This window comes from Pleuronectes platessa, chromosome 21, assembly GCF_947347685.1.
Source record: "Pleuronectes platessa chromosome 21, fPlePla1.1, whole genome shotgun sequence".
NCBI classification, from domain to species: domain Eukaryota; kingdom Metazoa; phylum Chordata; class Actinopteri; order Pleuronectiformes; family Pleuronectidae; genus Pleuronectes; species Pleuronectes platessa.
In genome coordinates, this window is record NC_070646.1 from 894,207 (window position 1) to 907,402 (window position 13,196).

A 13,196-nucleotide genomic window follows, 5' to 3' on the forward strand; every position below is an offset into this window, starting at 1 on the left:
TGCAATCACAGAGTGGTTTGAACTCAAATGTGCATTTTAACATGAGAGGCAGAACTCGATGGCTGGTGGGGGGGGCAGCGAGGCCGGCAGGCTGTGGAGGGGGGGGGGGGGGGGGGGGGGGCAGAGGAGCCTTCACTCAGGGGGTGAAGTCCCAGAGCTCCAGGCTCAGACTGAATCTGTCAGAGTTTCACTGGAGTGAAAAACAACCGAGAACATGTATAAAGTTATTCTGTCAATTCTCAGCAACAGAAAGTAAAAAATATTTCTGTCACTTTTCATTCCATAGTATTACTTCTGTTGTTGTTGTTGTGCAGCCCTTTGTACTTTGTTTTAATAAGCGCTTTATCAATAAAGTTATTTATATCCCTCTTTCATTATCATGTGCTGTACGTGCTCTACATGTCCTCTGTTTCTGGACATGTCCCCTGTTTCTGGACATGTCCTCTGCTTCTGGACATGTCCTCTGCTTCTGGACATGTCCTCTGCTTCTGGACATGTCCTCTGCTTCTGGACATGTCCTCTGCTTCTGGACATGTCCCCTGTTTCTGGACATGTCCTCTGTTTCTGGACATGTCCTCTGCTTCTGGACATGTCCCCTGCTTCTGGACATGTCCCCTGCTTCTGGACATGTCCTCTGCTTCTGGACATGTCCTCAGTTTCTGGACATGTCCTCTGCTTCTGGACATGTCCTCTGTTTCTGTACATGTCCTCAGTTTCTGGACATGTCCTCAGTTTCTGGACATGTCCCCTGTTTCTGGACATGTCCTCAGTTTCTGGACATGTCCTCTGCTTCTGGACATGTCCTCAGTTTCTGGACATGTCCTCTGCTTCTGGACATGTCCTCTGCTTCTGGACATGTCCTCAGTTTCTGGACATGTCCCCTGCTTCTGGACATGTCCCCTGCTTCTGGACATGTCCTCTGCTTCTGGACATGTCCTCTGCTTCTGGACATGTCCCCTGTTTCTGGACATGTCCTCTGTTTCTGGACATGTCCTCTGCTTCTGGACATGTCCCCTGCTTCTGGACATGTCCCCTGCTTCTGGACATGTCCCCTGCTTCTGGACATGTCCTCTGCTTCTGGACATGTCCTCAGTTTCTGGACATGTCCTCTGCTTCTGGACATGTCCTCTGTTTCTGTACATGTCCTCAGTTTCTGGACATGTCCTCAGTTTCTGGACATGTCCCCTGTTTCTGGACATGTCCTCAGTTTCTGGACATGTCCTCTGCTTCTGGACATGTCCTCAGTTTCTGGACATGTCCTCTGCTTCTGGACATGTCCTCTGCTTCTGGACATGTCCTCAGTTTCTGGACATGTCCTCTGCTTCTGGACATGTCCCCTGCTTCTGGACATGTCCCCTGCTTCTGGACATGTCCTCTGCTTCTGGACATGTCCTCTGCTTCTGGACATGTCCCCTGTTTCTGGACATGTCCTCTGTTTCTGGACATGTCCTCTGCTTATGGACATGTCCCCTGCTTCTGGACATGTCCTCTGCTTCTGGACATGTCCTCTGCTTCTGGACATGTCCTCAGTTTCTGGACATGTCCTCTGCTTCTGGACATGTCCTCTGCTTCTGGACATGTCCTCTGCTTCTGGACATGTCCCCTGTTTCTGGACATGTCCTCTGTTTCTGGACATGTCCTCTGCTTCTGGACATGTCCCCTGCTTCTGGACATGTCCTCTGCTTCTGGACATGTCCTCTGCTTCTGGACATGTCCTCTGCTTCTGGACATGTCCTCTGTTTCTGTACATGTCCTCAGTTTCTGGACATGTCCCCTGTTTCTGGACATGTCCTCAGTTTCTGGACATGTCCTCTGCTTCTGGACATGTCCTCAGTTTCTGGACATGTCCTCTGCTTCCGGACATGTCCCCTGCTTCTGGACATGTCCTCTGTTTCTGGACATGTCCTCTGTTTCTGGACATGTCCTCTGCGGTCATTGACATATCAAACTCTCTGCGGCAGCCTCACGTGGTTGTGTTTAGTTCACTGCAGTTCATTGTGAAGCTGGATTGAACCCAGTGTTTGTGTTGGTGTGTTTGTGTGTTTGTGTGTTTGTGTGCTTCTGATTGGACAAATCGCTCAGCGTCTCAGTTACCGGTGCCGTCAGCAGGAAACAGGTCCGGGCACCAATTAGCTCTCAGTCACACGTCTCTCACACTCCGGCGCTGCCGCTCCAGGAAGCTGTGGTTCCTCCGTATTCCCCTGAACACACAGCAGCATCCTGCACAAACACACACCCGGAGGCTCAGACACACAAAGAGGAACAGGGCTGATTATCACCGGCACTACAACACAAGACTAATCATGAGTCAGGGGGAGACTCTGTGAGTTATCTGTGAGAGTCTCATCCTGAGGACCTGGTTGTGTGATAGAAATCCAAACACAACATGTGTGGTCACAGGGTCAGCGGCACGTCGGGTCCGTTACTGCTGCAATGAATCCAGGTCACAGAATCAGTCCGAGGCTTTCGACAGTACAAAGCTTATTGATCCATTCATCTTCACAAGTGTCTTATCTGGTCCTCAGCAGAATCACAGAGTCACTGCTTCCTCTGAGCATCAGTGACAAACACTCATGAGGCAGAAACAGATGTGACCTCCTCAGGAAACCTGCAGGTTATCAGGCCACAGCACTCAGATCAGCTCTCAATCTGTGAAACAGCAGGAAGCTGCAGTGAAGACAAGAGAGATGTGAGCAGCAGATCTGTGTGTGTGTGTGTGTGTGTGTGTGTGTGTGTGTGAATGCGTGCGTGTGTGTGTGTGTTTGTGTGTGTGTGTGTGTGGTGAGAGGATTACAACAGAGCTGTTAATCATGTTGAAACGGTAATGACCAATAATATCAGTGTTTCCCTTATCAAAGTAAGAGCTTGAGATTTTGTCTGATAAACTTTTAGAGATTAAAATCTAAAGCTGAACAAATCAAACTCTTGTGGGAGAGAAATGTAATTAAGTTTTGATATTTTACAGTTTAACCATAAACACAAGTGAAATCAGTGCTGCAGGAGAGAAGAGATTCAAACACATGCAGCTGCAGCAGTTTCCCTCAGCAGAGATATTGAAGATCTGAAAACTGAAACCACGATCGATCGTTTCCTCTGACGACCTCGATGAATTCACTGCAGCTGCATCGACAGTTTGCAGGATTGAGTTTGTTTCTCTCACATTACACAGACGTTTCAGCTCTGAACCAAACGCCAGCAGATCCTGGAGTAAATTAATTAATGTGTTAAATTATAGATGATAATTCAAAGAGATGATTGACACTTCATCTCCAGCGACTAACTGCAAAAACACTCTTGACCATTTGTTAATATGCTTCAGTTAATGTTAGTGAAATGTTGATTTATGTAACTGTGGTCACTGTTTCTATTGACATGATTATATTTGTCTGTATTTTTACAAACTAATCTTTGAATCTTGAATCTAAAATACTAATAACTTCACGTTGGTGAATATTAAAGTTCTACTCAGAGTGTGAGTCTCTGGACTCGTGCTCATCTGCAGCAGCTCGTTCTTTCTCTCCTCCTCCAGTTCTCACATGAACATTAGAGCATCTTCATCAGAAAAACACACAATTCATAACATCACAACTTCATTTTTATTTGCTGTATCATTTAAAAACAAATCATCTCAGTACATTAAGTTATGACAGACGGCTCGACTCCCACTTAGAATTAATTTGTGTTTGAGTTTTAATCTCTTGAGACTTTTACAACCAAGTATCGATAGATTGTTGGTAAATCAGATTTCTGTTCTCTGGGTTATCATTAAAATTATATAAAATAATTAAATAGCACCCGTAGTGCTATAAATATCATTAAATATAAATATTCATACAATTCTCACATGCACAATCACAACTTATTTACATGAATTCCAAAGCAGCGGCGAAATTTTACACGTGAACCTTTTGGTTATCAATAATAGTTTGTGTGTGTGTGTGTGTGTGTGTGTGTGTGTGTGTGTGTGTGTGTGTGTGTGTGTGTGTGTGTGTGTGTGTGTGTGTACAGGAAAGAGGTTTTGCACTTGTGTGTACTTGCTAAGCTGACCACCCCCCCAACACGAAGCTAAACTATCCTCCCCGGTGTTCTGCGTGGTCAGCAGCGTGGCTCTGGTCTGTGTGAGCGGCTCACGCTGAATGACGACCTTTGTGAAAAGTCTTTGTTGTGTGTTGAACACGTGAGGGAACCAGTCAATAGAAGGTTTATCTGTTTTCCATCAGCCGCTCATCCTGGGTCCACCTCCACATGTCGGGGCTGAGGGTTCCTCTTAGAACCAGCTCAGGGAACCACAGACAACAGCAAGCGCACAGTCAGCAGGTGGTGGGGGGGGGGGGGGGGGTGTCTGGAGTCCAGACGTGTTCACCACTGGGACGTCCTGTTCAGACCGTTCCCCTGAAGAAGAAGAGAGAGACACATGAGGATCCTTAACGATGGAGCACGACACAAACAGTTCAGAGTGTTTGTCACTCACTCACTCACTCGCTCGCTCACTCTCTCACTTGCTCACTCACTCGCTCTCTCACTCGCTTGCTCACTCTCTCACTCGCTCACTCACTCGCTCACTCTCTCACTCTCTCACTCACTCACTCACTCACTCGCTCTCTCACTCGCTTGCTCACTCGCTCGCTCTCTCACTCGCTTGCTCACTCGCTCGCTCACTCTCTCACTCGCTCACTCACTCGCTCACTCTCTCACTCTCTCACTCACTCACTCTTTCACTCGCTCGCTCACTTCGCTCACTCGCTCGCTCTCACTCGCTTGCTCACTCGCTCGCTCTCTCACTCTCTCACTCACTCACTCACTCTTTCACTCTCTCACTCACTCACTCGCTCACTCACTCACTCGCTCACTCACTCACTCGCTCACTCTCACTCTGTCACTCGCTCACTCTCTCACTCACTCACACTGTCACTCGCTCACTCTTTCACTCGCTCACTCGCTCTCTCACTCGCTCTCTAACTCGCTCTCTCACTCGCTCACTTTCTCACTTGCTCATTCACTCACTCCCTCGCTCCCTCACTCGCTCCCTCACTCCCTCACTCCCTCACTCACTCACTGCACGTCGCACACACACAGCAGAGTGAAAGACACACAGTAACACACACACAGCAGAGTGAGAGACACACAGTAACACACACACAGCAGAGTGAGAGACACACAGTAACACACACACAGCAGAGTGAGAGACACACAGTAACACAAACACAATCAGACAAAGAGTCGATTCATCATCAACCTGCAGAAGAAGTTGCTATGGAAACAGAGAAGCATCTGCAGGTGAAGTGATCAGCAGGAATGTGGGGGGGTGGGGGGTGTGTGTGTGTGTGGGGTGTGTGTGTGTGTGTGTGGGGTGGGGGGGTGGGGGGGGGAGGGTGTGACATACACTATTTCCATTGGTCGGAGCTGACGCAGCGTTCCCGCTCCTGGCGAGCGAGGAGGCGGAGCTGCTCCCGCTGTCGGCTGGGGGGGCGGTGGAGGCTCGGGGGATGATGAGGTCCTGGGACGGGATTGGACGAGGCTGCGTGAGGTCAGAGGTCACAACACGGGACAGGTCAGACACAGAGGGAGGGGGGGGGGGGGCATGTGGGGGGAATCAAAACACTTCCAGGTGATAAACGGATGCAGAGCAGTGAGGAGCCGTGTTTATCATGCAGAGCCAATCAGAACCTCAGAAACCTCTGTTGTGTGTTTACCTGTTTGGTTCGGTCCATGTCCCATCTGCTGACATGGAGGAGGCGGGGCTTATGACCCATACAGTGTGTGTGCATCATGTTATATTCAAACACACAAACTTGATGTTGTGTACTCACGTTTCCTATCCCTTTGGACATGAGAGCCAGCTCAGTGGGCTGGTACACGGAGCTACGCAGCTGCCCGCTGTACCCGCTGTACGGCGACACAGGTTTGATGCCTGAGACGGACAGAGAGACATCATAGATGTTGTTATTGTGTCAACTACAAACTCACACACACCAGTAAATCACCACATCAGGACCAAGGGACCTGCTGGTGTCTGACCAGTGGGAGGAGATGACGCTGTCGCAATTTGAGCCTCACAACATCGCACACTTTCCTCTGGATGAAAGCGTTCGACACACACCTCTGTGTCGCCACGGACACAGAGCAAACACAATGTTTGATGTGTGTCCGTCGGGAGGCGGAGGAGAGGGAGCGGCTCGCCCACGGTGCAGCGACTAACGAGGCATTTGGATTCTAGACACTGATTAACGGGAGGGCACACAAGAGAAAAGTGAACACACAGAAAGTGAACGTGTGTGTTTGTAATGTTGTGTTCTCTTCTTATATTATATTATATTATATAGTGAACGTGTGTGTTTGTAATGTTGTCTAGTGTTGATTCTTCCTCCTCATTTGTGAGTCGTCCTCCATCTCTTCTTCAATCTGCTGCCACTTTAATTGTTTGTGTTCAGAGTGAAGTTAGAAAAACTTTGTGTTCATCCTTCCTGGTTCATCTGCACTGAAGATTTTACCATCAATGTTTTTCATCAAACAGAATTTGTCTTATTACCGTTGACACACGTCTACAGGAAGTGACTCTATGTTGTTGTTGCCCTGACACACCTGCTACACCCACGACTGTGTGTTTCCCATATGGTGAAATATAATAGAAAATATGAAAGTGATCTTTTAGCAACGTGGACCTGAGGGTTTGACCCAGAGGTCGACCACGGCTGCAGCTCATCTGAGGACCTAGAAGAAGATTTAACTTCTTAAAGACAGAGACACAAACTGGATCTGCAGCAACATGTGTGAGTCTGAAAGGAGAACGTCACTCTGCAGGATGTGATCAACACTCGTCTGTGACTGAAGAACAGAATTCAGATCCTGTTCAGCAGCATCGGTCCAGTCATCACATCAACTACACAACTACACAACTACACAACTACATCGTGAGGACGTAACTTTCCTGTATTTGGTTTGTTCAGGTTGATTCAAACTTGAACGAGGTCACTGAGGAGAACGAGGTCAGTGGAGACTCAGTGTATGACTCAGTGTGACACAAAGGACACGATGCAGGTCCCACTAAACTTCACCTGAACCAACTTCCAGCTTCACTGAGACACGTCGTCACGAAGGTTCACGTGTCGCTGAGTGAAATGAGAGTTTAGCTTCGTTATAGAAAACAAACCAATGCTCACGAACAGGGAAACATCTGATTTGAGGAGAGCAGCAGGAACACGAGGACGTGAAGAACAGGACGTCTTGTTCTGACAAACTAAAGTAGAAGTTAAGGATGTTCCTGCAGATTCACTTTGAACTATCAGAGTCGGCCTCAAGCGTTGAAACACTTAAATGTTGTGTTTTACTTTTAACTGTGGAGCTGCAGTAAACAACCAGTGACACGTGAAGCCTGTACAGACCTTGGTTGGGCTCGTCCATGGAGAACGCCTTGTTCTCCATGAACATGCTCTTGGCGCTCTGCTCCTTCAGGATGTTCTCGTAGCCGACTCCTTGGCTCGGGTACAGCTCGTCCCCGGGGCTCGGCTGAGGCTCGTCCTCGCTGGTGGAACAGCAGATCTCTGGGATGGTGTAGATGATGAGGAACACCCAGGCGTTGGCCACCAAGGCGATGGCCAAGGTGGGGTCGTCCCACGTGGGCCCCCCGTGCCGCTCGTTGCCGTAGACGTACATAACGATCCACGCCACCCAGATGCCCACAGAGAACAGGCCGCTCAGGAGGACGCAGGCGCCTTCCCTCTTCCACTGGTTGTGTTTGCCCGCCATGACGGTCAGACTGGCCACCACCAGCGCCAGGATCAGGGTCAGCACGTAGATCAGCGCCATGACAAAGTCCTGGTTGGCGATGTTGCAGGGCGTGGCTGTGGCTCTGCTGCTCTCAGCCGTGAGGTTGAGCAGCAGCAGCGGGTGGCGCACCACCGTGATGATCAGCCACTCCGTGTTGATGACCACCTCCACCAGCCACAGCCCCATCGCCCCCAGACACAAAGCCCAGGCCGGGGGCCCTCTGTCCCGCCGGGCGAGGAGGTTCAGCCTCACGCTCTGCATCAGGAGGCAGGAGAAGCAGCCGCCGAACAGCACGCCGAACAGGAACCTCCGGGAGGCGCAGGTGGAGAAGTCCTTCCCCACGATGAAGGCGAAGGTGAGGCAGAAGAGCCCGCCGGTGAAGACCAGGAAGCCGGCGTGCAGAGCCACCGAGCTCTTGCGGCCCTTGTCCTTCATGAAGGGCAAGCTGGCCAGCAGCGAGATGAAGAGCACGAAGGAGAAGACCACGCCGGCCGCCGCCAGGGCCTCCAGCACCACCCCCCACACGGCACCGAGGTCACACAGGTTGTAGTAGAGCGAGTCCACGTCAGGGCCGCAGCCCCGAGGCGTGTTGTTGGCCTCCATCAGGGGACGTGTCTCTGGAACAGAACCTGAGGAGACGGACACACAGAGACGAATGTGTGAGACTAATCTCAAGCTTAAGTGCGTCAGTGACGGAGGATCAAGACGTCGTCTCCACCCAATCGAGCAAATATCAGAATCTAATGAGTCAGAACAACTCACACAGCAAATATGAGATAAAAATAAGTCCCTGAGAAACAGTGGGAAATCAAAAGAATGTGAAACTCTGGACTCTGACGTGAATCATTAACATGATCTGACGACAAATATTGATCCTGGACATTTCACATGAATCACGGAGGTGAGAGGGCATCGAACCCGAGGGACAGGACGTTCCCGGGGTGGAGAACGTCTGCCAGCTTTTTCAAGTCAGACTTTCCCTTGTGTCTCTTTGTTACATCTGGTTTCATTCACATGCATCAAATCGAGTTCAGACGTTTAGTTCTTCAAAGTCCTCACTCACAACCAGGATCTGTCTGAAGAGCAGGAATCAGTCAGGATCGTTAACTGGAGGCTTGTTTGACCTTCAGTGAACTGATCCTCACTGATGTTCTTGTTTCAGGAGAAGGAGCAGCTTCAGTTTCATGTGTGAGACTCAGGCCTGTGGTTAACGCAGATTCACAGTCTCATCACGAAACAGAGGAAACGAAGAGAATTAAATATGCACAAAGCAAAAAGTCACGAATGAGCCGCGGCAGCAGATTGGTGAAGACGACCTGAAGATGGAGGTGAGGCCGAGGAGCTCGAGACTCAACACGTGAAACTGAGATAAATCATCTACACGAAGAAAAACTGTGATTGAAAACATCCAGTGAGTGTCGGAGCTTCTCCTCACACGACTTGACAGTTAACTAAGTAAATCATCCACAGGTTTATAAATATAACCTTGACGTGCAGCATGGAAGTCGACTGACAGCTCCAGAGGATACATCAGAATAAAACATGTTGTAAATCCATGTTTCTCTTCCTGATCAGAATTTACATGTAACACGAAGCCCAGTGAGAGGATGGAGGCTCCATAGCAACACATCTCATCACCAGTTTAATTATCACATAATAAAAAATAGTCTATAAAGGTTTTTATTGCATTAACTGAAACACACACAGGTGCAGGAGCTACTGGGACTAGAAGTTTGAGTGTCAGGATAATTAAAATGTAAGCACAAAACTCCACGTTCAGCTCAATAAACTCAATAAACTTTATTTATTCTTTGTTTATTTAACAGTGACGTTGCTGATATGTTCTCGCTTCTGTGACATCATGTAAGAACATATTAATTACTCTGAGTCTCTAAATACACAGAAACACGTTTTATCACATGAACTCATGCATGATGTCATTAACATTAATCTTTAATCTTATTGATAAATAGAATATGAGTGTGATGTGCTCACGAACCTGATTCTCTGCTTCACCTCTGACTTCTGTTCTTCACCTGCTGAAAAACACGAGGACGAAGCATCGAGGCAGGAAAACAGGAAACAAGCGAAAGTTTCTTCTCTCGACAGAAAATATGAAAAGTCTGAAGAAGTCAAATCATCTGGAAAGAAAAATGAAATGTTTCAAGAGATTAAAGAATCATTGGACGAACGTTTCCTCGCGATGTGAATCTGACTGTGATGCTCTCTCTCTCTCTCTCTCTCTCTCTCTCTCTCTCTCTCTCTCTCTCTCACACACACACACACCTCTTTCTTTCTGACGCTGTTTGCTCAGTTTGATTTTCTTCTTCCTCGTCTTCTTGTTCTTCTTCTTGTTGTTCTTCTTGTTTTTGTTGTTCTTCTTCTTGTTCTTCTAACTATTATTATTATTATTATTATTGATAAAAACTTAAAACAAAAACAAACTCAGGATCACGTGCAGTCTGTGGGTGTGTGGCGCCACCTGGTGGTGAAGAGCAAAATCCAAGAAGTCTGAATTTACTAAATTCTGAACATTGACACAATATTTTCATTTTAGAAAATGTTTACCTCATAAATTGTGTCTCAAACAAAAAAATGTTCTATCACAAATAACACCATTTTAAAATTAAATACTGGACATAAACTAATTGTGATACTATTTTCATTTCAACATTGATATTTTATCTCAAGACTACAGCTTCACATGTAAAGCTGATTTACCAGCTGTGTTGTGACATGTGACAAATAAACTTCTGTATTTTCTGTTGTATTCTATCTTACAGTTGATTTTATATTAAATTTATCGTCTTTTTAGATATTTTATTTTGAGTCTACTTTCCTAGGACTCACGTTACACTCTTGTGAATGTCAGGTTTGGCCTTTTTTAAATCCGAGTGAGCATAATATTCAGAAATGATATTTTTAAGCAGCAGTTTAGTTGTTATGCTCCAGTTTGGCTCTGTCATTCTCCCTCCAGCCACTAGAGGCCCCCCTCCCCTTCTTATGTCTCAGTCACCTGACCTAAAAACACTTTTATAATTTCACCTGTTCACAAAGAAGAGAATCTTTTGCTCCAGTTGGAATTAATATCATATCATTTCTGTTGTTATGAGCTCGTCCAATGAGGTTTCATCTGCATGTGACTGTCACTCTGTTTTCTGTCGTGTGGCTTTTATATAAAAGTAGATAAATTAAAAAGATGATTCACACGATTTACCTGCGGCCAGCCACAGCTGCTCTAACGGGATTGGTCGGACTCCAGATGATGTCACCAGGGAAGATGGCGGCGCCCGAGATGTTTTAGCTTCATCCTGTACGAAGGGAGGAAGTGGACACGTGTCCTGCATCTTTATATAAAGTCCATCGCTACCTTTATTTATAGCTGGACACAATGAGCTTCCTGTGTTTGGACAAGTCCCATCTGATAGGACTCACTTGTCACTCGCCCCGGTGTTTGATTCCCTGGGACACCTGCTCAGCAGCAGCTCAGGCTGAATGGGAAGCCAGTGTTTGAACAGAGGACAGATGGCGAGCAGACGGGAGGACGAGTGTCCAGCAGAGTTTACCTGCTCTTTAATGTCCTCAGCCGTGTCCTCTGTGGACGTGCGAGACTCCATTACACTTTAATCAAAAGCTGCTCCGGCTTCTTAACATCATATCATCATCGTCCAGCTGTTTGTCCAGTGGCTGTCCTCTGCTCGCTCTCTGTCCTCTCTGTCCTCTCTGTCCTCTGCTCGCTCTCTGTCCTCTCTCACCTCTCTGTCCTCTCTCACCTCTCTGTCCTCTCTGTCCTCTCTGTCCTCTCTGTTCTCTCTCACCTCTCTGTCCTCTCTGTCCTCTCTCACCTCTCTGTCCTCTCTCACCTCTCTCACCTCTCTGTCCTCTCTCACCTCTCTGTCCTCTCTGTCCTCTCTGTCCTCTCTCACCTCTCTGTCCTCTCTGTCCTCTCTCACCTCTCTGTCCTCTCTGTCCTCTCTGTCCTCTCTGTCCTCTCTCACCTCTCTGTCCTCTCTCACCTCTCTGTCCTCTCTGTCCTCTCTGTCCTCTCTGTCCTCTGCTCGCTCTCTGTCCTCTTTGTCCTCTCTCACCTCTCTGTCCTCTCTGTCCTCTCTGTCCTCTCTGTCCTCTCTCACCTCTCTGTCCTCTCTCACCTCTCTGTCCTCTCTGTCCTCTCTGTCCTCTCTCACCTCTCTGTCCTCTCTCACCTCTCTGTCCTCTCTGTCCTCTCTCACCTCTCTGTCCTCTGCTCGCTCTCTGTCCTCTTTGTCCTCTCTGTCCTCTCTGTCCTCTCTCACCTCTCTGTCCTCTTTGTCCTCTCTGTCCTCTCTGTCCTCTCTGTCCTCTCTGTCCTCTCTGTCCTCTCTCACCTCTCTGTCCTCTCTCACCTCTCTGTCCTCTTTGTCCTCTCTGTCCTCTCTGTCCTCTCTCACCTCTCTGTCCTCTCTCACCTCTCTGTCCTCTCTGTCCTCTCTGTCCTCTCTGTTGTTGTCAGGCAGCGGGAGACGTCTTCAAAGAAACGCTTCATATCTACATCTGCCTCCAGACTCTCAGAACTCAGCGAGGGACGAGCGAGGGCCACAAGAGCAGAGCGACGCGGGGGCCAAGCGGGGGCCAAGCGGGGGCCAAGCGGGGGCCACGCGGGGCGACCGACCCCGATGTCTCACACTGTTACAGGAAACCCAGAGAGGACGGACGAGCAGGCAGGTGTCTCGCTGTGGACACGTTGACCCTGGTCACATACAGAGCAGATTGAACTGACTCACATGTTGAGACAGAAAACATCAGACTGAGAGACAGACGAGTTCAACACTGATTTAAAGTTTCCTCCAGTTCCACTTTGAGACAAACAGGACAAAGTTAATACAAACTCACTTTCACTTCTCTGGTGTTTACATGTTTTCAATGTGTCTGAAATCCGGACAGAACCAGATCAGAGCTGCAGAGACAACCAGACGACATCATCACACACTTTACTCACGTGCATTCATTAAAAAAACACACACATGTTGTTCATCAATACTAACAATCATATCTGCAAATGAACAGTTACAGGTTTTACGAGCAGATCTACACAACAACTTCAATTCAGCTCAAGTCCTGTTGTAGAGAATGGAAATGTACCTGGTGACTTTAGAGTTTGTGTGTGTGTGTGTGTGTGTGTGTGTGTGTGTGTGTGTGTGTGTGTGTGTGTCTGTGTGTGTGTGTGTGTGTGTGTGTGTGTGTGTGCAGACCACTGATCTGTGGTCTGTGTAGTGGAGCTCTACTGGTCGGTCTGTTTGAAGAGCAGCCTCCTCTCTCCTGCTTCACTTCTCGCTCCGTCCAGATTCATCTCAGGAGGATTTAGTATCTGGAGCCGAGTTCAGGATCCTCTCACGACTGCAGCAGCTCAGATGAAACCCTCGTTCCTCCTCACAGAGACTCAGAGTATT

General features: G+C 48.1%; 1 protein-coding gene across 2 annotated transcripts; it reads right to left on the bottom strand.

Moving 5' to 3' along the window:
• Window positions 1-5,470: 5,470 nt before the first annotated feature.
• On the bottom strand, window positions 5,471-10,037 carry gprc5c (G protein-coupled receptor, class C, group 5, member C). Of its 2 annotated transcripts, none has more exons than XR_008333306.1 (3): window positions 9,767-10,037; window positions 5,811-8,396; window positions 5,471-5,518 (listed from the first exon to the last, which is right to left on the bottom strand). XR_008333306.1 is itself a non-coding variant. In XM_053414116.1 (3 exons), exons 2-3 carry the CDS (start codon window positions 8,368-8,370, stop codon window positions 5,661-5,663), a joined length of 1,239 nt encoding a protein of 412 aa, XP_053270091.1. In that variant the 5' UTR covers window positions 8,371-8,396; window positions 9,767-10,037; the 3' UTR covers window positions 5,560-5,660. The 2 variants fall into 2 exon arrangements, 1 of the variants encoding a protein (XP_053270091.1); XM_053414116.1 differs by lacking the exon at window positions 5,471-5,518 and having other exon boundaries at window positions 5,560-5,911; window positions 7,383-8,396.
• Window positions 10,038-13,196: the final 3,159 nt, after the last annotated feature.